The sequence below is a fragment of the Xenopus laevis genome, chromosome 7S, assembly GCF_017654675.1.
Source record: "Xenopus laevis strain J_2021 chromosome 7S, Xenopus_laevis_v10.1, whole genome shotgun sequence".
In the NCBI taxonomy this organism is placed as follows: Eukaryota; Metazoa; Chordata; class Amphibia; order Anura; family Pipidae; genus Xenopus; species Xenopus laevis.
This window is the reverse complement of record NC_054384.1, coordinates 2,127,611-2,152,766: the sequence shown is the minus strand read 5'-3', so window position 1 is coordinate 2,152,766 and position 25,156 is coordinate 2,127,611. Positions and strand designations below refer to the sequence as shown.

Below are 25,156 nucleotides of genomic sequence, written 5' to 3'. Positions count from 1 at the left end.
GAAAATTTGAATTATGTCACCCCTATCCTTTAAACAGCAGTCTATCAAAAGAAGAAGAAGGTAACAAAAAGCAGCTCCTTTAAAAATACTCCCATGCCCCACCTAGTGTTATATATAAAAGCACCAGAATAGCACTAACATGAAGTAACCTTGGAGTTCCATGACCTGTATAAAAGCACTCACACTACGGCCTCGTGCTTTTATGTGGTCATGGAACTCCTCTGTGACTTATAATATCCTTATATTTTATGATAGGGGGTAGTTTATTCACTATATAAATGAATATGAATATGTGAATGGGGCATTGTCATTTATAAGATATGTTTTAAACATCACTGGCTTTGATTTGCTTTATTAAACATCAAATGGTGTTTGCCGGAGTTAATTCAGATAATCATGTCCCTTCATTGTCACAACTCCCCCAGTCCTGGTTCTGTGTTATTCTAGGGCACAGATAATAAACTGAGCAGAGGGTCACTCAGACAAGAGGCCCTAGGACTAAACAGCTCATTTTAGCCTCGAGTGAATCTTTTGATTTTTTTACCCCCCTGTAATTACTCCCATATTGTCCTGGTTCCTCCCACTGTTATATGTTTAAACAGGAAAGCTCCGAGGCTCTGATCTCTAGATCTCCCCTATGTTCCAACATAGTCTCGTAATGCTAAAAATATTCTCTAACATATGTGGAATTCTGCAGGAAATACGTGTATAATTTGTCTTTGCTAGAGTCATGCTTACTTTATGAGTATGAGAGATATCCGTGGATTTATATCTTTGTTATTTACCATTTGTTTATTTGCAGCCACACACAAGATGTCACATCCAGGAATTCATGTTATTTGTAGGGACTTGGGGCTCTTGTATATTATAATGCGGAATATGTATAATTACACAACCAATACATTATTCTGAATGGGATACTGTTTAACCTGCTGAAAAGTTTTAAAGATATTAAAAGTCACTGAGACACTCCAGTGACCATATAAAGGCACAAGGCTCCAGGCTTTTATACTGGTAACTCAGTATCACTCATGTATTATAAGGGATAATGTACCCCTACTGTAAATGCTAAGGATATTAGAAGTCACTGAGGGGTTGTTCTGTGACCATATAAAGACACAAGGCTACAGGCTGATTTATACAGGGAACTCTGAGTATCACTCATGTATTATAAGGGATAATGTACCCCCTACTGTAAATGATAAGGATATTAGAAGTCACTGAGGGGTTGTTCTGTGACCATATAAAGACACAAGGCTGCAGGCTGAGTTATACAGGGAACTCTGAGTATCACTTGTGTATTATAAGGGATAATGTACCCCCTACTGTAAATGATAAGGATATTAGAAGTCACTGAGGGGTTGTTCTGTGACCATATAAAGGCACAAGGCTGCAGGCTGATTTATACAGGGAACTCTGAGTATCACTCATGTATTATAAGGGATAATGTACCCCCTACTGTAAATGATAAGGATATTAGAAGTCATTGAGGGGGTTATAAATTGCTTTTGTGAGTTATTGTTGACCTTTATCGGTTTAATTGGATTCCCTATATATTTGAATTGTCATACTAAAATGTATGTTTTCATCAGGTGGATGAATCACTGGGTACCTTTAGTTGTACCATATATATATATATATTATACCTGTGATGCTCTTAAAAGCATCCCTACAATATCCCTCTGTGAAAGGTGAATGGAAAGGCAGTTACAATGAAATGAGAGAATTTACACTTTGGATATTACATGTACAATAAAGACATTTAATGAGCCACGTCCAAGTTCTGAATTATAAAGGTAAAGGGCTGTGTGACATGTTTCCGAAATATATTCCAGAACTTTCTGGATAGTGGGTTTCCAGATGTCAAATCTCACAGCAGAGTTTTGCTGCACATATGATAAAGCATCATATTTGAGGGTAACCTGTTTGTGTTACAGGCAGGAGACAAGCATTATCACCCCAGCTGTGCACGATGCAGCAGATGCAACCAGATGTTCACAGAAGGGGAAGAAATGTTCCTACAAGGTAAGGGGTTTAGCAGTCTTGTGTCTGGGGGGCTGATAGAACAGGGGGTGAATGAGACAACGCTTTGCCTCTAGGCTAAACAACCGATCATCATCCCAAGCAGCAGTGTAGTACAGGCATCCAACCTGTTATCCAGAATGCTTGGGGTCTAGGATCTTTCAGTAATTTGGATCCTCATACCTTAAGTCTACTTGAAAATCATCGAAACGTTAAAGTAGAATTAAAGGCTGTATTTACTTGGGGGTGCCAAAAGTTATGTGAGGGATTGTATATACTTTCCTGACACCCCAGGCCGGTGCTCCTATCAGCAGAAAACTGCAGCGGTCCGGGGGTTCGTCCAGCGAGCATCATGGAGAGCATGCGTCTCCCCTGCGAAATTTGAAGGAAGAAGAAGCTTGATGGAAGAACCCCCGGATTGGTTGTTTTCTGCTGATAGGAGCACCGGCCTGTGGTTTCAGGTAAGTATATACAATAACTTGGAGGTACCTAACTTTTGGCGCACCCCAAGTAAATAGGCCTTTCCTTCTCCTTTAAAACCCAATAGGTTTGCTTCCAGTAAGGATTAATTATATGTTAGTTGAGATCAAGTACAAGCTACAGTTTTATTACACAGAAAAAGGAAATCATTTTTAAAAAATTGGATTATGTGGATAAAATGGAGTCTGTGGGAGACGGCCTTTCTGTAATTCGGAGCTTTCTGGATAACAGGTTTCTGTGATCTGCTCTGACCCAAACTGCATAATTAATATAAAGCAAGACAGGACTGCTGTTGTTTGCCAGAAAGTGAGGAAATTTATGCTAAGCCGAACCCCACAACCTCATGGAAGCACAAAATTGACTACTGACTGCAGTAAAACTACATTACATTTTCATGTCATGACTTATTTTTGGGCACAAGTAAGCGCCATTCTGTTGAGCGAATTAGCCCTTTAATGTGCGTGTTCTTATCCAGACTGAAGTCTCCAACTCCTCTACCCTAGGTTCAACGGTCTGGCATCCGTACTGTAAGGAAACTACCAAGGCTGAGGAGAAGCTGCGGGTAAGAGGAATTTGGGGAGTGGGTCAGTGTTGGGGCAAATGTATTACTATTATAACTTAGAATTATGTTACTGGTGTGTTGCTAGGCAAGTTCCTGTCCATGTGTGTTTGAAGCAGTAGAAAACAGCCGCTTGTTTGGTTCATGCTAAGGGTGTGACTTTTTCCCAAACTGTTCCATTAGGGGCCACAAAAATAAGTCCGATTTTTTATTTTAATTTATAAGATACATAAAGCCTTGCCAAGCCGCCATGAAGGAATTTACCTGAGTCATATTTACAGTACAGAAACAATTTAGGAAATGCTTTATACTTTCTTAGTTGATCACACTTCCATATTTTATCATAAAAGCTTAAAGTGGTGTTTCTTCAACTGACGGCTGTGAGTACAATGACCAGTATTCTGAGAGCACAACAGAGAGAGTCCTGCGCAGAACCAATTCTAAGACCCAGACCTGACCCGAATCCACAGCCTGCCATTGAACCTCAACCGGCATATTTATCCACTTTGATTCGCTACCCGACCCTGACCCGCAACTGCCTTATCCGCAACCCGCTGACCACCATCAAACAGGAAGTGATGGTGCTGCAAACCGGAAGTGACGTCATCAAAAGTGGGCGGGGAAGAAACAAGTTTTGTAAAACTTTAAAAGGATTAAAATATAGACAATATTACATAACATAAGTAGTTTAGATGAGACCCGCAACCCGCTGACCCGCATCTATACCCGCACCTGAAAATTCTCACCTGATTCTGCAGGGGGAAATTTGTGCTCACCACTAATTTTTAGGCGGGGGAGCAATGAGGCTGTGACCACAAAATACATATAGACAAATACAAGAGTTCTCTGCACTAAATTAGTACTATAGTATACTAGAAATGCCAACTTTTATCCAGCTGATTCCTATATTCTTTTTTTACTGTTTTTCTAACCTTTCTGATTTTTTCAAGATTAATAAGCCTCATTATTAACTCTGTAAGCCAGTTTGGTGACCATAAAAACTGTAACAGTTAGATTATTATACATCAGCTAGAGGTTTGAATTGCATTAACCCATAGGTACTCATTTTCAGTTCCCCATGTCCATCCCCACTACTGACGTCAGCTATGGGAAACCTGTAGGCTCTGTGGCTTTGGGTAGGCAGGAACATGAGGGAAACTATGGGTGCATGGATCTTTGGATATCAGGAGTCAGAACCAGAAGTGCAGAGTATATATCTAACTGCCAGAAAGATAATGGTTTTAATAACAGTTACATTTACAAGCAACTTTAAAGCAAATTTCTAAGACGGTTAGTATGGGACCTGTTATCTAGAATGCTTGGGACCTGGGGTATTCCGGATAACGGATTTCTCTGTAATTTGGGTCTTCATGCCTTAAGTCTACTAGAAAACCACGTGAATAGGATGGTTCTGCTTCCAATAAGGCTTGGCTGTATCTTCGTTTGGCTCAAGTACAAGCTACTGTTTTATTATTACAGAGAAAAAGGAAATAATTTTTAAATAATTGAAAATTTTTCAATTATTTATTCAAATAATTATTTGAATAAAAATGGAGTCTATGGGAGACGGCCTTTCAGTAATTCAGAGCTTTCTTAATAATGGGTTTTCAAATCCCATGCCTGCACAGGTATAGGATCGATTATCCCGAAACCCATTATCCAGAAAGAACGAATTACAGAAAGCCCGTCTCCCATAGACTCCGTTATAATCAAATAATTCACATTTTTAAAAATGATTCCCTTTTTTTCTTTATAGTAATGAAACGGTACCTTGATCCCAACTAAAATATAATAAATCCTTATTGGATGCAAAACAATCCTATTGGGTTTAATTACTGTTTAAAAAATTTAAAATGCATTAAGACCCAAATTATGGAAAGATCCCTTTATCCGGAAAACCCAAGTTCCCGAACATTCTAGATAATGGGTCACATACCTGTATATTGGAAAGTATATTGGATGGATTCCCCATTAAAAAGAGAACTAAAGCATAACTTAAGCATACATTTTTTATGATTTATGCTTCTATACCAGACTAAGGCAACTCCAGCCCTTCACCGGTAAAGATCTGTGCCCCCAAATATGCCCCATCTGCCAAATCACTTCACATGCTCTGTGCTGCTGTCAGTTACTGAGCTTACAATATACTGAATATATATCATATATATACGTCACACTATAATTCTGCTAATGATATGGCAATCCTCATTTACTGCTTGTTGATTTGAGACAACCCCTGAGCTTCGCTTCTCAACAGCAGCTTAAAGCACACTGAGCATGTGCGTGTCACTGACACTCCTAACAAAATCCATTATGGGAATAATATTGAAAGCCTGGTTTATTACTACTATAGAGATGCAGAACTTTTAGGCGAGTTTAATAAAGTCAGTATATAAAATATGGCATTTCTAGCTGTATTCATTTTTAGGGTTTAGTTCTCCTCTAAGCAGATCTGGCATGCTGCCACCTGGTCTTGTTGGACTGCAGCTCCCAGTATCTAGGGAAATGTTGAGAATTTTTGTTGAACAAAAAAATCCAGGCCAGATAAAATGTGTTTATTGTAGCAGAATGCAAAGGCAGCATCTAACAGTTCCATTAACACTTCATAACCCTTCTCAGCAATTTATTGCTGTTCCCATGGGACTGTAAATTGATAAAATTCCAACCTTTCGTCAGCTCCTGGATTCCATCCTCATCTCTGTTATGTTACAAAACTTGCAGCTCCCCAGGACATTGGTATCTAATCCACGACCCATGAAGAACAATCAAAATAAACATTAGTATCATCTGGGGTTTAAACTGTGAAAATCTGGCAGCTGGACACACAGAGTTTCTGATTCCCAATTGTAGAACAAATACGATGCATTCCTTATGGAAACAACACATTTAATAGGATTTACCTGTCTATCTGTCTGTCTATCTGCCTATTAGAAACAGCCCAATAAATCTGTGCATAGCCTGTGCAGAATGATAACATAAAACTGTCCAACTTAGGTATTCCCCTGTAATAAGCACAATTCAGCAGGAACAGCCCCCTAAATTTGCTCATAGTCTGTACAGAGAGATCCCATAAAACTATGACAGCATAGGTATTCCCTGTACTAAGCACAATTCTGCAGGAACAGTCCCCTAAGTTTGCTCATACTCTGTACAGAGATCCCATAAAACTATGGCAGCATATGTATTCCCTGTACTAAGCACAATTCAGCAGGAACAGCCCCTAAGTTTGCTCATAGTCTGTACAGAGAGATCCCATAAAACTATGACAGCATAGGTATTCCCTGTACTAAGCACAATTCAGCAGGAACAGCCCCTAAGTTTGCTCATAGTCTGTACAGAGAGATCCCATAAAACTATGGCAGCATAGGTATTCCCTGTACTAAGCACAATTCAGCAGGAACAGCCCCTAAGTTTGCTCATAGTCTGTACAGAGAGATCCCATAAAACTATGGTACATAGGTATTCCCTGTACTAAGCACAATTCAGCAGGAACAGTCCCTAAGTTTGCTCATAGTCTGTACAGAGAGATCCCATAAAACTATGGTACATAGGTATTCCCTGTACTAAGCACAATTCAGCAGGAACAGCCCCTAAGTTTGCTCATAGTCTGTACAGAGAGATCCCATAAAACTATGGCAGCATAGGTATTCCCTGTACTAAGCACAATTCAGCAGGAACAGTCCCTAAGTTTGCTCATAGTCTGTACAGAGAGATCCCATAAAACTATGGCTGCATAGGTATTCCCTGTACTAAGCACAATTCAGCAGGAACATTATAGGGTATAATCCCTTAAAAACAAGTTGTATAGCCATAGAACATCACAATTGATTCTTTTTTCCCCTCTCCCAGCATTCTGCCACTGTATTTATTTACCCCAAAAGTTTGCCATTTCACCTTCCTCGTTCTCTAGAGGATTAATTTTTGGATGGTTTATCAGTGTGACAGTGCTGCGACTTCTGTTTGTAACTAACATGAAACAATGAACAAAGCGAGACAACATTAGAGTTGTGGCAGCAGAAGGGACACAGTGAGGTTGTTGGACCACTGAATGAGTTTGGCTCACTGGGACCCCAGAGTATTGTTCATCTGCCCCGCTGAGCCCTTCTTGGCTGCATCACAGAATCCAGCACATTCTATAAACAGCAATTAGCAATGAGCTGGAATGTGACCAAGATCTGAGCCAAGTGCCACAGATCTATAGAAAGCTGCCATTATTATTTAAAGGGGAAGTTAACTTGATTAGTATAGCACATAATTTTGTATTTTAGTTGACTGTTTTTTGTTAGCTCTCCTACAGCTGAGCTTTCTTATTTTTTTCCACTCCCATGCTTGAATCAGAGGCCTCTTCAGCCAGCAGTGCTGTAAATATAAATCATCCTTTAATGTAAAAGATACATATAAGATATATTTGGGCATGTGTCTTGAGCAGCTATAGCTCTGATTCTAAAGACCTGGCCAAAAAGCAAGACAGGGCTACTGTTTGTTTGTCAGACAGGAAGTAGAGAAAGTATAGTGAGTACCAGTAATGTTTTCCCCCCTGCAAGGGCTGTAAGTTCTATAGATTTAAATCACTCAACACCTAGAAAATAGATTTATTGAGAGGCTATATAATTTACTGTATTGTGCCTTTCTTATTCATTTTCCACTCTGACATCTATATTGCTGACCGGTCAGTCAGTTCCTTCCCAGCAACCACATTACAGCTGAATTTGAGCTAAAAAATATACATATTGCATGTTTAATTCTGAGAAGTTTCGTAGTTTATTTAAAGGATAAGTAAACCTTAAAAACGAGTCAAAGTAAAATTGACGAGAGTGCTATTTTAAGCACTTTTGCAATGTACATTCATATATTTTTGCTTTTAATTCCAAAATATTAAGGGATACATGTACTGTTAACATCAATTAATTTTGTTACAACAGCGCCACCTGCTGGTCAGTTTCCCACCAGTCTGACCACCAAGTAGTCAAGGAAATTGTCAGGAGAAAGTAACATGCTCTTATGTTCTTGTGTTTAGGAAAGATTTAAGAAAAGTTTCTAAATGTGTTCATGAAAAGCAAATGCTCTGTAAGGCTACAAATGTATTGTTATTGTTCATTTTTATTGCTCATCTTTCTATTAAGACCCTCTCCTATTTATATTCCAGTGTCTTGTTCAAATCAGTTTATGGTTGCTAGGACAATGTCGACCCTAGCAACCACACTTAATTCAGCTGCTGAATTAAAAGTTAAATAACTGGAAAACCACAAGTAATAAAAAATGAAAACCAATTGCAAATTGTTTTAGAATATCACTCTCTATATCATACTAAAAGTTAAAAAAGGTGAGCATCCCCTTCAGTACAGTATGAGGGTATAGCTTATTGTGTGCCCAGAACATTCCTTCTCTTATATTTGTATTTATACATATGGGAGGAGGAGGTGCCATATTGATTCCCTTAGACAGTACAGTATGAGGGTATAGCTTATTGTGTGCCCAGAACATTCCTTCTCTGTATATTTGTATTTATACATATGGGAGGAGGAGGTGCCATATTGATTCCCTTAGACAGTACAGTATGAGGGTATAGCTTATTGTGTGCCCAGAACATTCCTTCTCTGTATATTTGTATTTATACATATGGGAGGAGGTGCCATATTGATTCCCTTAGACAGTACAGTATGAGGGTATAGCTTATTGTGTGCCCAGAACATTCCTTCTCTGTATATTTGTATTTATACATATGGGAGGAGGTGCCATATTGATTCCCTTAGACAGTACAGTATGAGGGTATAGCTTATTGTATGCCCAGAACATTCCTTCTCTGTATATTTGTATTTATACATATGTGAGGAGGTGCCATATTGATTACCTTTTAACTGAGGGTTTTCCTTTTTGTATTAATATTAGTTGATTTGACAGGCTGTAGGACACCTTATAATAATGTGTGGAATAGGGATGACCTAAAAGACTTAAAGATTCCCTTCTAGAGCTGTGAAACTGCCTGCACTGGGCTCTGTAATGTCTCCCTATGGAGAAACAGAAGTGACAGTTTCTGTGTTTGTGGAGCCCGAGGAAAAAGACTCTGAGAATACATTGAACGGCACACCTGCATCATAAAGATTCCCAGGCTGATGATAAAACATTGTCACCCCACTCCCTGCCACCCCAAAAATAGTGTAAAATGAGCCAGTTTATCACCAATACCTTATTTTATTTTAGCCCACAAGATCATCTAGTGAAAGCGTCTACTCTAGGTCTGGGTCCAGCATCCCAGGCTCTCCGGGACACACTATATGTGTAAGTATTATTAAAGCTACAGTTCCCTTGCTGGATTTAGTACTACAGCTCCCATCATTCTTAGCCCGTCCAACTCATAATATAGGGTTCATATGGCTGGATTTCCCCTGTAAGGACACACTAAGAACTGCCGCCTTTAGAGGGGAATACAGTATATGAAATGTGTTGCTGTTATGTTACATATATGTATATAACTAGGCTCTGATCCTTTTCACCATTTTTAAAGCATAAGAGGAAAATTACACCTATAAATGCAACATATGCCTGAAAGTTGGGGTTGCATTTAATATGGGCCATGCCACTTATTCTTTTCAATGTAGAAATGAACCAGTAGCACACTGATTGAAGTGAAATAAGTGAATTTGTTATTTATTTAGCCCATGTACATACAACATAAGGGCAATGTTCTCATCCTCTCATCCTTTTCAATGCTTCTATGGAATACACAAGGCAAGGAACTCTTATTATACTGGAGTGATTTAGGCCCACTCTCCCTACCAGTGCAAGGAAAGATAATAAAGTCTGTATAATGGGCTTTTCCTTCAGCTGGAGGGCCTCAAACTTAAGATTCTAAAGGACAGGACAGTCAATCCATTGAAATCATGGCATGTTGTTGGTCCTAGCAGTGTCCGTCATTAACCAGCATTCTTATCTGGGAACTTTCCAGTTCATTTACAGATAGAGAAACTCTACAACAAAGTTGCCTCTGATCCAAAAACAAAATCTCATGGCTCACTCATCCATCTTTATCTTGTCTTTTCAGGCTAAAGTAGATAATAAAATTCTGGATTACAAGGATTTGGCTGCGATTCCCAAAGTCAAAGCCATTTATGACATAGAGCGTCCTGATCTCATAACTTACGAGCCCTTCTATACATCCACTAATGAGGACCGGCACAGCGTAGGAGAGGTATGTTTCAATGGCATTGTCCCATTCAAATATGTGGCTTAAAGGGAACCAAACCCACCTCTAGAATTTCCCAGTTATTCGAGAATATACTTCTTTGCATCCTAGAAATAGATTGAAATTAGTCAAACTGGGGCAACCTGTATCCCTTGGAAAATATCATTATAATATCACTCATGTCCTGTAGAATAATGACCCCTACATTAGGGTTATCTGTTTAGGATGTGGATATGCATTCCACTAGCTCTTATATTATAGTATATAATAAGGATCATTTTACCTTGAACAAATACTAAAGATTGAGGCGTGTCCTTACATCACCTTTCTGTTACCCCATGTAATAATTTAAATTATTTTATTAACAGCCTCAGAGCCCAAGAAGTGACAGATCGTCTGTGGTTGGCGAGAGAGTAAGTTCTGCGTGGTTTCTGCTCCAGACTCTAATACATTCCCTATGTGTCTTCTGTGTGGGAAGTCAGCTGCTTTCCTATTGCCCCTCTGACACTTCTTCATTATCAATAAATACACTTAAGAGTCATAAATAGTGTTATATAGTAACACCTAAACAAAAATTTATTCATACACCTTTTTGGTCTGTCGAGGTTTCTATATTATTTCACATAAACTGTGCAGGGTATAGCTTATTATACTTCTCTGTATTAATACAGGTATGGGGCCTGTTATCCAGAATGCTTGGATAATGGATCTTTCTGTAATTTGGATCTTCATACCTTAAGTCTACTAGAAAATCATGTAAACATTAAAGAAACCCAATAGGCTGGTTTTGCTTCCAATAAGGATTAATTATATCTTAGTTGGGATCAAGTACAAGCTACTGTTTTATTATTACACAGATAAAGGAAATCATTTCTAAAAATGTATATTATTTGGATAAAATGGAGTCTATGGGAGCTTTCTCGATAATGGGTTTCTGGATAAGGGATCCCATACCTGTCTGATTGAAATAACCTTGATCACAGTCCCCTTTGGCTCATAACGGGTTTCAGATATAGGAAAACATTGGTATAACAGCCATAGTCCCAAAAGTATGTAGAACAGCAAATACATATTTACCCCAAACCTCACCCTATCTGACCCCTTTGTATCTAGGAGTGTTACTAGGCCTTGTCTCCAAATCTCATCCTAAACAACTTTCAGGCTGAGCTCCCCTGCTGCTGCACTAGGCCCCAAAGGGGCACTAGTTTGTGGAGCCACTGACCTTTGGTGCAGTACAAGATATTTTGGAAAACTGATATCTTGTTCAGGGACTGAGTCAACCGCACTGTTCATTGTCTTTTACTTTTTTTTATAAGAATTTTCTTGCCCCTGAATGTTGTAGTATCTGCATTCCGTTCAGTGCTGCTCTGGCAGTGACATTTCTAATGGGCGCTGGAAAAATCGACGCTTGGAATGATCTGGCACAAATTCTGCTGCTCTTGGGGGCAACAACCCTGGATAGGAGCATTTATCGATGCCAGCAGTGTTTACGCTCTTTTATCTGTTATAATTGCACAGTAAATCAGTCTGTAATGTTTGTGAAACTGAGATCAACACCCTGATCCAGAGCTTTCTTTTTTTTTAAAGACATCTGCTTTTCCTTGGCCATATGAGCTCAGAAAATAAATTGTATATATATATATTAAATAATTAAAATGTTGATAGGGTGTTTGAATGCCATCTAGTGTTCATTAACAGTACTGTTTTGAGTGTTTTTTCTAGCACCGCACTCCATTTAATGCTGCCTAATGTTTGAAGACTGACATTTAAAATAGCCCCTGGCATTTCAAGTCCATCGAAACCCCTCCATGATTGTCTTACAGGCATTTTATAGTGTCCTCTCTGGCACTTGCCAGAATAACCAGATTGCCAGTCCAGGTTTGCAGTGCCCTGGTGACTCAATTGGTTTTTCTGTTTTAGCTAAACCTTATTAAAGGTGGAAAATTGCTGATGCCTGAAACAAATCCCATGCGGCTGCAGAAACGGGCATTTTGCAACTTGTCCTTTTTCTCTTTGTGTACAAACTGGGGAAATGGGTTCTCCTTACAGATTCCCTGACATGATGTGAAAGCCCAGAACATAGCAGCTATGCACTTACCTATGAACAAACACACACATATTCTTTCTACCTTTAGAGACTGTAACTAGGGTTTACACAAACTGTAATCTGATTTTTGTCTGCAACTCTGTAGGCTGGGGCTAGATCCTAATGTTACCAGTCAGAACATTAAAACTTTCACAGGACTAAATAAATGTGTAGCCAATCAGAGCTTTAGACCGCCAACCCAAAAATGTCATCAACGAAGAACATTCACAGGGCTCTAAATATGATCTAGGCATGTCACATGCTACTGCAAGTAGTATCTGTCTGTGTACCTATGTAATCTCTGCACTGCTGGTTCTGACTAACTGCTGGCTCTGACAAACTGATCTTTCTTCTTTTTTGACCACTTTAGCTTATTCCAAAGTCGGATTCTTAGAATTAAATTTTTTTTAGACTGAAAACGTGAACTTTCTTTCTTTACAGTCTCCCAGGACTTTGTCCCCAACACCTTCTGTAGAGGTAAGTGTTTCCCTTTAGCTGAAGCATTTTAAATGCCACAAGCTAGAAAATACACAGACCAACTGCAGCCTGACTGAAAACTCTGTGCAGTCCTACAGATATCTCCACACGCCTCTTGAAGGCAATGTAGATAAAATTGCATTATTATAAATTTCTATATAAATATATCAGGGATGTCCAAACTGTGACCCTTAAGCTGTTGATGAACAGTTGGATGTCATAAGTCATAATTTAGCAACAGCTGGAGGGCTGCAGGTTGGACATTTGTGATTTACATCATATCTCCTCCTAAGATAGTGGCCCTAGTCTCCCTGAGCTGCAGGGGCCCCTATTATATAAAACTAGACATTAAGCCCGTTAAATTAACGGGCGCTAGAACATATGTAGAAAATTCGCCAGAGACGGTCCGTGGGGCACATGCGCAGTAGCGCAATCCCACGGACACAGGGACTGGACGCAGAGACACTTCAACTTTATTATATAGGATAACATTCACTTTAATCTAAACATTCACTTTAATATATAGTTGTGGGTTGCTTTGCCTACCAGCCAAAAATTCTATGATATAAAATGCAATGAAACATTGGGTGACCCACCCTCTCTCTTTCAGGGTTACCAAGATGGCCGGGATCGGGTGATGCAGAGGTCGACTAGCCAGGGCTCCATCAATTCTCCAGTGTACAGTCGCCATAACTACATCCCCACTGTCTCACGCTCCCCACAGCACTTCCACAGACCCGGTAAGGGCTCAGAATCTTACTGTGAACTAAAGGGAAAATCAAGTCCAGTGCGAAACATATTATACCCTTTGTATTAATAAAGAAAATTGCAATTTGGTGTTTGTGTTAAAGCCATGATGGTGTAGCACAAAGCCTATGGGGGATATCCCAGGTAGCTTTTCAACATCTGTATGTGTGAGTCTGTGCCCATTACATTCTATAAACATACAGAGAGATACCATTGCTTTTTATTCGTGCACCCACCCATAGGGAGCATTTCAGGTATTTAGGTGTTTGGCTGGCGTCTGCACAGAGAGGCAGAATATCACTAATTATACACTCTAGCATGATTATTATAAGTCATTAGTGTCCGATCTCTCAGAATTGTAGCTGTCTCTATGAATTGCCATATCCTGCTGCTTTCCATTGGTCTATGGCAGCACAGAGTACCTGAGGGATAAGGATACTATAAGGATACCTTTACGTAAGTGTACAGGTACCTGCAAGGGACATTTCACTTAATAATGAAAAGAAAAAGATACACAAGCTTGGAGGTCATTTAGGGAAATAAAGACACAAAGGGCAGGCAGCTATGAACTCAGAGGCAGATAATAAGCACAGACAAGACAGCCATTCACTCTCAGAGGCAGATAAGTAGCAGAATATATCATCTGGGCTCCCTGTGTCTCACTTTGTGGGGTCTCCTCTAATCTCTAATCTTTTCCCTTGAAATCAATTTTTCCATCCTCTATTTTAGCTCCTCTGACTGTGATTTTCCTTTATGTGGTTTTCTCTTTAATACTAGAGACCCTCTATTTCCTCCTTAATCTTTTTTCTTATTTTCTGCTATTTTTGTTTGTTTCCTTCCCTCTGTCTCACTGTTGGTGTTCTGCCTCCTCGTTCCTCTGTCTGTGTCTCGTCCCTTCTCAGAGCTGTTGCGTACTGGTGGGCAGCGATTGCCTTACATGCGCACCAGCAGTTTCAGCTCCACCCTCAGCAACTCCCGTCCCAACTGCCCATTCCGACACCACTCGGTCTTACATGTGAAAGGTAAGGAGACAGGGTGGGCCAGGTAACCGCCCAACACTAGTGGATTTATTAACTTCTTGCCACAGAAGCTAATAAATTAAATACCCACTGGGCAACCCCCTGGTGTCCTTTCTCTACGCATGCTTCAAGTTTGGTGTCCGTACACTGCAGAATCACTGGCACCTTTGTTTTGACATATTGAAGGAACAGCTTGTTTGTCTTCTGATGATGTGCAAATCAACAGGCAATATCCATAACATATAGGCCGATTAATTATATTGTAATTATATATTGTATTGTAACCATAAAGTTGCTTCAGTCTGCTGTGCAAGTCTCTGTGAGGATCACATATCATATACACACAGACAGGAACTTTATTTTATATATAGGCACAGTGTCACCTCCATATCATGTACACACAGACAGTAACTGTATAATATATAGACACCCCCATATCATATACACACAGACAGTAAGTGTATAATATATAGACACCCCCATATCATATACACACAGACAGTAAGTGTATAATATATAGACACCCCCATATCATATACACACAGACAGTAACTGTATAATATATAGACACCCCCATATCATATACACACAGACAGTAACTGTATAATATATAGACACCCCCATATCATATACACACAGACAGTAACTGTATAATATATAGACATCCCCATATCATATACACACAGACAGTAAGTGTATAATATATAGACACCCCCATATCATATACACACAGACAGTAAGTGTATAATATATAGACACCCCATATCATATACACACAGACAGTAAGTGTATAATATATAGACACCCCCATATCATATACACACAGACAGTAACTGTATAATATAAATAGACACCCCCATATCATATACACACAGACAGTAACTGTATAATATATAGGCACCCCCATATCATATACACACAGACAGTAAGTGTATAATATATAGACACAGTAACCCCCATATCATATACACACAGACAGTAAGTGTATAATATATAGACACCCCCATATCATATACACACAGACAGTAACTGTATAATATATAGACACCCCCATATCATATACACACAGACAGTAACTGTATAATATATAGACACAGTAACCCCCATATCATATACACACAGACAGTAAGTGTATAATATATAGACACCCCCATATCATATACACACAGACAGTAACTGTATAATATATAGACACAGTTGGCAGTTGGAAGTTTCAGTAGGAACAAACAAATATGAGAAAGCTCCTAACAGAATTCACTGTGTGAAGAAGCACAGAAATAAAAGATGCAGATCAAATACATTAATATTATTTATTTATATATAATTATATATAATTAGCATCATCAACTTAATTCTGATCTCATAAAAAAATCTGCACTGCAAAAATTCAAATGTTTGTTCCTTGTTTGAATATTTTTTCTTTTCCATCCCCTTGTGTGCTCCATCACAACTCTAGTTGCAAATCTCTCTGAATGGGGGCAGATAAGAAAAGCATAAATCATTTTCTTGCATTTGTTGACATTTTTTATTTTGGAAAATCCCCTGCAAACCTTATTTACTTTGATCTTCTTGTGGTTCCAATTGACACAAGACACCAGCAGACCCTTCCCCTTTGTTTTTATAATGATATGAACTAGACTCTTAGGTAGGGTCGGACTGGGCCGGAGAAAGGGATTTGCGGGTCGCGAAGGGGGCCCATGGGGTAGACGGAAGCCCTGATGCAGCAGCCCAATAGGCCCAGACTAACAATGCTTTTAGGAGATTATTTACTGAAATCCAAATTTTTCAGATTTGACGGCCGAAAAGTCAGAGTTTTTCATGAAATCAGAGGAAAAGCCCAAAATGTTCGGATTATTGTCCAAACCCAGCTCAGACAATAATATCTTCAAATTGCAAATGGGACCTCTGCCATTGACTTCTACATGACCTCAACAGGTTGAAGATGGAGTATTTTCATATGCTGACTTTTTTCAGCCTTGGGTATAATAAATCTCTAAAAATTGTAGTTTTTTTTTCCACTAAAAAAAATTCATAGTAAAAAAATTGAATTTTTCAAGCTTTTCTGTGTATTTTCTTTACTTTTACAAATCAAAAGTGTTTGTGTATTTCATGTGCGGCCCCAGACAATTTTTCTTTTTCAAATGTGGCCCAGGGAAGCCAAAAGATTGGACACCCCTGTTGTAAATAGTAACATCATTTTTAAAAAAATAATATTCAAATTATTTTCACACTTGGATTTTTATAAGTAGGAAGCAAATATCCAAACACAATGTTTACTCAACTCTGCATGGAGGAGTAAATCTGCCTGTTGAGTAATGAAATGATTGCTTCTAATTCACGGAATATATACGTTTTTTGAATGTTGCTTTAAGGCGTCATCTATTGGGTATTACTATGAAATTCTATCATTTCATTTCTCTTTAATTTATTATTCTGTCACTGTCCCTTTTCTGCTTCCTTCTCGCTCTTTTTTTACTCTCGTTTTCATTTGGATTCATTCTTTTCATTGGAGGCAATGAGCCAAACAGCGGCAGGAATTCCCCAATCCCTTATCGACCAGACAGTCGCCCTCTCTCTCCAACATACGCTCAGGCCCTTAAACATTTCCACCTTCCAGGTAGGAGCTGGAGCCGTGTCCTGTCTGTCTACGTGTCCTTTCCCAACATACATACGCCGTGTGATCTGTTCTTTGTTCATTGTCTCACCTTGTCTGGCTGTTGATTCACATTGTCCAGTTGTACTTGTGCCTAATAGTTGCCCTCTGCTCTGTGAAGATCTTAGGCCTCGTTGACAGTTAAATTTAATCTAACTACGGTCCAACCATCTGTGGTGTGAATCAAATGACAGTGATCAGTAGAATGCTCCCACTAACACCACTGATTTGTATCATGGGATGAAACAAATAAGACTTTATAAGCAATTCACAGTCATCTTGAAAAGACAATGTCTGTTTCAGAGGTGGAACAAGATTTTGGGGGGCTCACAAACAAGATAAGGCACATTCTCCCACAGTAACAGGAGGAGTCAAGTGATCACTTTAGTGTTGATGGTGGTTTTGGAGGGACAGGGCTTTCAGTTGGTGACTCAGCACATCCATTTTTTCAAGACACAGTTTTATATTATTATTATTATTATTATTATTATTATTATTATTATTATTTTAACTATATATGAAAGCTTTGTGCTAGAATTGAATTCAGTTGCAATCTCATCTTCTCTGTATGCTACAGTGCTGCTCAACCTCATTCCCTTTCTCTTTCTTATGTTTTATTTTCCATGTTATTTTTTCTGTGTCCCAAGTTTCTTCTCTCTCTCTCTCTCTCTCTCTCTCTCTCTCTCTCTCTCTCTCTCTCTCTCTCTCTCTCTCTCTCTCCTCCCATATCCCTATATCTATAACCCTTCTACTGATACTCATCTGTCTTGTATCCTCCTCATGTTACAATCTCTGTATCCTAGACTGGACCTCTATTGAATCCCTTTCTTCTCTGTGGTAGAGTCTCTATGTAGGAGTGTACAAAGCCCTTGGGAGGTCCTGCCTGTTTATAGCCATGTTACAATACTCAAGAATGCACCTCTGCTCAACCAAATCTGATTGCTCTCATTCCCATGTCTATTGCCCTTGCGCTGCTACTCAACATTCACTCTTCTCTTTTCCATATTATAGTGTAGATAGATTAGCGTGCTTCTCTACTCAACCATCTACATCTACTTTGTTACATTTCGTGTACCCAAAACTGCTCTTCTACTCAACCTTATCTCTGTGCTCGTTCTGTGTTACTAATGATGTCTCCTTGGGTGCCTTTCTTTAACACTGTCTCTCTCTTCTCTTTCCTATGTTACTACCCCTGTGTGATCCTTAACTCAAATGTGTCTGTTTTGTCTTTCTCATGTTACAGTGTCTTTGTCTTAGAGTTCTCCTTTACTCTCCCTCTGTTTTACCCGTATGATTTATTACTAACGACTTTTCTTTTTTCAATCCCACAGATCAAGGCATTAACATTTACAGGAAGCCTCCAATCTACAAGCAACAAGGTAAAGCCTCTCTGCTCTGCTGGGGATATGTTAATAGACTGGCCTTAGCTTGGACTTTAATGCATGATCCCTTTAATTCCAGCTGTGCTTATGTTTTTTCTCTAAAATGCCATAGGGTGTGGGGACGGTGGCACGTCTCTGTATCTTTTCCATCTTTAGTAGAACAAGACAAACTGTAGTTTAACTAAAATCTAGGCATTATAAAAGCTCAGAACTAAAACTGATTATCTTTCCTTGTCCTGGGAATGGTACCCATACACTACATATAAGTTCAAGATCTTGTATATCTTATGTCTATTAATTTTTTTATTATGTCAGCTGAGCATGTTGGGGGTTTTAGGTCCCATATGAAGGATACATAAGTGAGCACACTTCCACAATGAATACAATGATTGTTTGCTATGCTGAATACACAGGCAAATCATTTCTAGTGCTACAGCAACAGCCTAACATGACTGTATACAGTTTTATTTTGGTTCCTCATCTAAATGTTGAATGCATTGGGCTTCATCTCATTTCCCATAACCTTGTCTGGTTTTATTTTGTTCCATGGTTTGTTCTGTGTCCTCCCCTTAACATATGAACACATAATTCATGGCCTGGTCCAATTCTCTCAGTAAGTACAGCTCCAGCCCCTCTTTCAGTAACCCTTGAACATGTTTGAAGGAGCTTGGAATTCCTTTGTGCACTTAGTTGTAGGGCCATTTCCGGCTGCTGAATTGCTAGCACACATCATTCTCAGGCTCATGTTCACTGCACAGTAATAAGAGGTCCCCATTAGGGGGCACTGTTAACATATATTTTCCAATGTTTTAACATTAGTTACTGCCAGTCCTATGTTTTGAGGGAAAAATATAGGGATATAAAGGGAAGTGGTCACCAGGGGCTAGAATGGGAATCAAGCTTGGCTTAATGCTGACTTGTAAGCACTGTTATACCCCCAGATATAAGTGCATTTACATGTACCTGTGCATGTACCGACCTTGCTTCCTCCTGACAAGCCAAGTTTTACTTCCTCTTCCTTTAATTTATTTCTGTACTTCTGTTTGATTCCTTTGCTCCTTGCACTGGGGAAGTGCGAGCTCTGACCCCTCTGCTGATTATTAAATTCATGGCCAGAAGCTGGAGTGGCATGTGTTGGCTTTCCCTGACCCAGGAGCTGCCATTATGCTGTGCTTGGGGTGTGACACAGATGCATGCCAATTGCCAGGCACTAACCAGCATCTCTAAGAGATTGAGTCCATCCATGTGTGCCAGGAAGCACCAGTTTAGTGCTACCAAATGGTCTATTTGATTTGTTTCCAAAAAAAAAAAACCAAGTGAATTTCAGCATTTTCCATGTTGTACAGGATATATTAATGGGGATTTCTCCGTGTCCAAGAGCTTAAATCTTCATTCTATGTTTAGGAATAAATGCTCTCTCTTTTATTTATTTTGATAAACGAAACATAGTAAGCCTTCCCTCAATAACTTCATTAGAAGATATGTAACCAACAGCATATATATATCACATTTCATGCTATAAACCCACATTTGTAACCCAACCAATGACTCATCCCCCACTCACTTGGTAGGGAATCCCATAACCTGACTGCCCTTACAGTAAAGAACCCCTTCCTATGCTGATGGTGAGATCTCCTTTCCTCCCCACCAATGAATCACTCATTCCCCCTCTCTTGGTAGGAAATCCCTTAACCTGACTGTCCTTACAGTAAAGAACCCCTTCCTATACTGATGGTGAAATTTCCTTTCCTCTCCACCAATGAATCACTCATCCCCCCTCTCTTGGTAGGAAATCCCATAACCTGACTGTCCTTACAGTAAAGAACCCCTTCCTATGCTGATGGTGAGATCGCCTTTCCTCCTCACTAATGAATAACTCATTCCCCCTCTCTTGGTAGGGAATCCCTTAACCTGACTGTCCTTACAGTAAAGAACCCCTTCCTATGCTGATGATGAGATCTCCTTTCCTCCCCACCAATGAATCACTCATTCCTCCTCTCTTGGTAGGGAATCCCTTAACCTGCCTGTCCTTACAGTAAACAACCCCTTCCTATGCTGATGGTGATGAAATATCCCTTCCTCCAAGCCTTTACTACCGCCATTTAAAAAAATGTGAATAAACACCAGCCTTTCTGGTTTATTTGTTGCATGAGTGTGCAAATGTTTGGCTTCACATTCTGCATTCCCGGGAATTAAAACATTAAGAGAAATAAGATTGCTTTTTGCCTGTGCAAGATTTAATAAGAAGCTAAATATTCAGCACAGCATGTCATTTTGACATATTGGTAATTAACCCCTAAAGCAGTGAAGACAGACAAAAAAAATATCATTTCTAAATGGCCTACTGAGCAGTTCTCAACCCATAGGCAGCAGAGGAGCCGTTATGTCAGCAGGAATGTTATCCCAGAATCAGAAACAGCTTTTCCTGAGAAACAATATGAATATTTGTTGGGCTGACATATTGTCTGCAATATTCCAACCGATCCACGGGGAGTAATGGGCCCTTACTAAATGCAGAACCGCGTCTCGCATAAAGCACATGCTCAGTCCTTGGGAGAGGGGTCGTGTAATTGGGGGGGGCAGCTTTTCCCCACTTTCTCTGTGCAAATAATAATTAATGCCATACATAAGAGCATTTCACAACTGTGAGATTATTTCTTTAGCCAGCTCCTTTATATTGAGCGCAGCTCAGTTTGGAATCAGAGGGGACTTTCACTTGAAGAGTCAGTGAGTTGTGAGGGCTTAGCTGATTTTCCATTTGTATTTATAAGGGACGCAGTATGGCAGCGCCAATCCCTCTGTATAAATATGAAAAGGCAGTGTTTATGGACACTATTATAAAGTGTACTGAAGAACATGCTCCTAAACAAGGGCCTAGCGTCTGATACTTTCCTGGTGCACATGGATTGGCCACAAGGGAGGGCACAATTTAACCCTTTTGCTCCTGCAACATTTAAAGAGAACCCTAATCCCATCCAGATGCAGCTGCTTTGGCAGCGCAGAACTTCAAGTCCGAGAATATCATCAAGTCCTCCAAGTTCCCGGCCGCTCATGTACCGGCACCCAACGTGGTCCCAAAGATTGAGACCGATTACTGGCCCGGCCCACCTTCTCTTGCTGCCATAGGTATGCCAAATAAATGAATGCTACTGCTGCCTGGAACTACATGGGGACAATGTCATAGAAAGCTTGAATTAGTCGTCAGTAATGAGCCGAGGCAGTAAGGTGGCCCAGGGTCCCTTCTATATTCAGCTGGGGTGCCCATGCTAGCTGCACATAAATATAGGTATGTTTATTTATTTCAAGGTATTTTACTGTTCTATCACCAACATGAAATGTCATGTGAGATCCCTTTGAGCGATGACTTTAATGCATCAGTCTCTCATTGTGCACATGACTCACTTTTGGCCTGAAAAAAAGCTCAAAAAGCATAGTTGGTATCAGCGTTATCCTACTGGTGCTTAAGCACCATGAGCCTAAGATTTTCATTAAACACTGAATATCATTTACACAATGTTTTTTTGGCCCAGCCTGACTTTTGCCATTAAAATTACTCTTTCAAGAGGGGTCAGACTTAAGCTCTTGAGTTTGTTCACTGAAACTTCCATTGTCGTGTCCTTAATGTAGACGTTCGTTTGTCCATTCATTCATTATGTCCAACTATTCGTATACATACAATGTCCTGCCGGTAGCGCTGTAAGCCAATAAACATTTTCAATTAGGGTTGAGAAAGGGGTGAGACAGCAGTTCAGTGAGTTTGAAATAGTATTGCCACTTGCTGTTCAGTTCTGCTGACTGGCTACAGTTGGCAGAAAATGTAATTAGTAAGCAAGGGAAAGTCTTGTCATGTTGCTTTGCCTCAAACTGATCAAAATAAAACATCAATTGAGTATTCTCAAATGCTCAATACCACCGAAATTCTTGCATAAAATACTGGGTTTCACTGAAGAGTCATTTTTCCATTCAAATTTGGATTTGTGAATAAAATCCCTTTTAAATTGAAAATGAAAGGACATTTTGTTTTTATCGCTGCTTTTATGTTTATTCATGAAGTACAAATATTTCCACTTCTTTTACAGTCAAGCTCCTTAACCAGTAATGGTCACCCTACATAAGTGTTGGGTTGTTTTAGTTCTGCATGAGAGGGCAGACTTAGTTAGGGTTAGTGGCAGAAGTCATTTACCTCCTAACAGTGGAATATTATTTTTTTTAAAAAAAAGCATAATTTAGTCTATGCACCCAATCAGCGTTAACCATGCACCCGAAACCCAGCATAGGTCAAACAATTTGTTTTCTTTTGAATTAGCCAACTGTCACCCTGCTTTTTGCCCAGTTTGAGCCTAGGAAGGGTTTTAGGAAAGAGGGACCCATAGAAATGTAGGCCAGGTTGTGGCCCCATCAAAGGAGCATGAATTACATATTTAATGAATGTCCACTCTGTAAACCCTTGCCTGTTGTTAACTACAAAGTTCAGCATCCCCTTGGCACATGAAGGCTGAGGGTATCTACTGAAATAATTGTTATACTGTATTACATATGTATATTCTTCCCCCAAGTGACCCCTCAAGTGTTGGTGCACAGGTCATATGAAGCTTTGTCCTGATTGGCCACACATGCAAAATCAGGTCACTGATTGGTCTGCTTATTCATTCTGACTGATCAGCTTCTGATCACTCGAGAAATCTGGGCGTGTGAAGACAACTTGTCTATCAAATTTTTATTTGCTGCCATTATTAAGCACTCCTACTGAATTTCTCATCAAGAGAATAAATATCATTTAACATTAACTCATCATTAGAAGTTTTGGAATCTTCTTAAACTCCTGAGATCCTATATGTAAGTTGTCATTGTTTCCCAAGGGGGGTGCAGAAATTTGGGGACAGAGGGGTAAGATGGAGACAGTAGTAGAAAAGCAGGTAATGGTCCCTAGATTGGACAGTCCTACTTTATATAATTGGGGTCCTACAAACTCCCCTTGGCCCTACTCTCCAGTACAGCTAAAAGTGGCTCTGTTTTTAGGCTGTCCCAGACTTAAAGCAGATAAAATTGGCCCTCACTGAGAAATACATTAAAGAAATATGAATAACTGTGACTTAATTTGGGGATTATAAACAGGCTGATGCGTTTGTGGGTGACAAATGATTATCATTGTGAATATCTTTGTGATTTTCCGGATTCAGGTTCTGATTCCAGGAGGCGGTCTATCGCTCGGGAGGAAGATGAAGAACTGGAGAAACGCAGACATCTTCATGAGGAGCAGCTGCTGAAGGTGAGGTCCAGGGCAGAACGTAGCACATCCCATATGTATTTCTTCCAGCGTCACTAAAAAATGACACTTATAAATATGTAGCAGGAATCTACTTTCTTAAAAAGTACTGGAATCTGTCCAAATGGGGGACTGCAAATTTGATCCAGCACTTGACATTTATGACCTAGTTGTGTGTTGTGTGAGACCATTGCCCCAATACAGGTATGAAGTTGAACAGCACTGGTCTCAGTAATCAGTATAGAACCATTTGTATGAAATCAAATAAACAAATGAGTAATATTCTTGGTTCATATTTAGCTATACCCTTTTAAAGGAAACAATGTGGCCACTCCAACCCATACGTATAAAAAAAACTCCTTTGTTTTTTTGTCTTGCATTCTATTTTAGTTAAACTCAGGTCTGGGTCAGCTGATACTAAAAGAAGAGAAGGAGAGTAGAGAGCGTGCTCTCCGATATGACTGTAAGTACCAAAGCTCCCCCACTTATCCCACCTTATTACAATCAGGGCCCACACATAGCCCTATGCCCTACCCCTATGATCTCCAACCATACAAAGCCCAGTGCCACAACCCCATTTTTATCTCCACACACACACATACCAGTGTCTCACCCCGATTTTTATCCTCACACACACAGCCCAATACCCCAATCCCATGTTTCTCTCCACACAATAGAATGCCTGGTACAAATTGCTTTGTCAAACACAAAACAAAACTCCCTCCTGTCTCCTTAGATCTCCATTCTGATTCCTCCAAAACCTCCTCCCTCCCTGGCTATGGAAGAAATGGACTCCACCGGGTAAGAGAAACACTTGGGATAATGTGTTAACATGGGGTAGCAGTCACTTTTCTATAGTGAAAGGGGCTTCCAGGGCACAAATAAGCACTCCCTCCAAATACTATTCTAATTGGCCTTCAGGCTGGGCCCACTTAGCACAATACAGGGTTACAGATATCTAAAAACATTTGGTAACAGTCACCCTGCTAGAGTTCCAGAGGTACCCAGGGTACAAATAAGCACTCACTCCATATCTCCCCCTAACTGGCCTTCAGGCTGGGCCCCCTTAGCTCATAACAAGGTTACAGATATATAGAAACATTGGGGGTAACAGTCACCCTACTCTAATTCCAGGGGTAACTGCAAATGAGCATGTCACATAAATGGCAAAGACATTGTTAAACACCATACACATCATATGTATGTGCTAATGAGGTTAGGTTGCCGTGCCAGAATAACCCTGCCCTGAGCAAAATGTCCATTACGATTCAATAATTAAAAT

At 39.7% G+C, this 25,156-nt stretch overlaps 1 protein-coding gene across 19 annotated transcripts in view; it reads left to right on the top strand.

Moving 5' to 3' along the window:
* Nucleotides 1–25,156, top strand: part of ablim1.S (actin binding LIM protein 1 S homeolog) — an 83,909-nt gene that overhangs the window by 51,353 nt on the left and 7,400 nt on the right. For 3 of the 19 annotated variants that reach the window (XM_041570290.1, XM_041570288.1, XM_041570297.1), the window contains 14 exons: nucleotides 1,938–2,025; nucleotides 3,006–3,064; nucleotides 9,263–9,340; nucleotides 10,104–10,250; nucleotides 10,613–10,657; nucleotides 12,772–12,807; nucleotides 13,418–13,547; nucleotides 14,457–14,576; nucleotides 17,086–17,190; nucleotides 18,558–18,605; nucleotides 21,588–21,734; nucleotides 23,789–23,877; nucleotides 24,265–24,337; nucleotides 24,611–24,675. In XM_041570290.1, coding sequence (XP_041426224.1) covers nucleotides 1,938–2,025; nucleotides 3,006–3,064; nucleotides 9,263–9,340; nucleotides 10,104–10,250; nucleotides 10,613–10,657; nucleotides 12,772–12,807; nucleotides 13,418–13,547; nucleotides 14,457–14,576; nucleotides 17,086–17,190; nucleotides 18,558–18,605; nucleotides 21,588–21,734; nucleotides 23,789–23,877; nucleotides 24,265–24,337; nucleotides 24,611–24,675 — 1,230 coding nt within the window. 19 annotated transcript variants of the gene reach the window in all.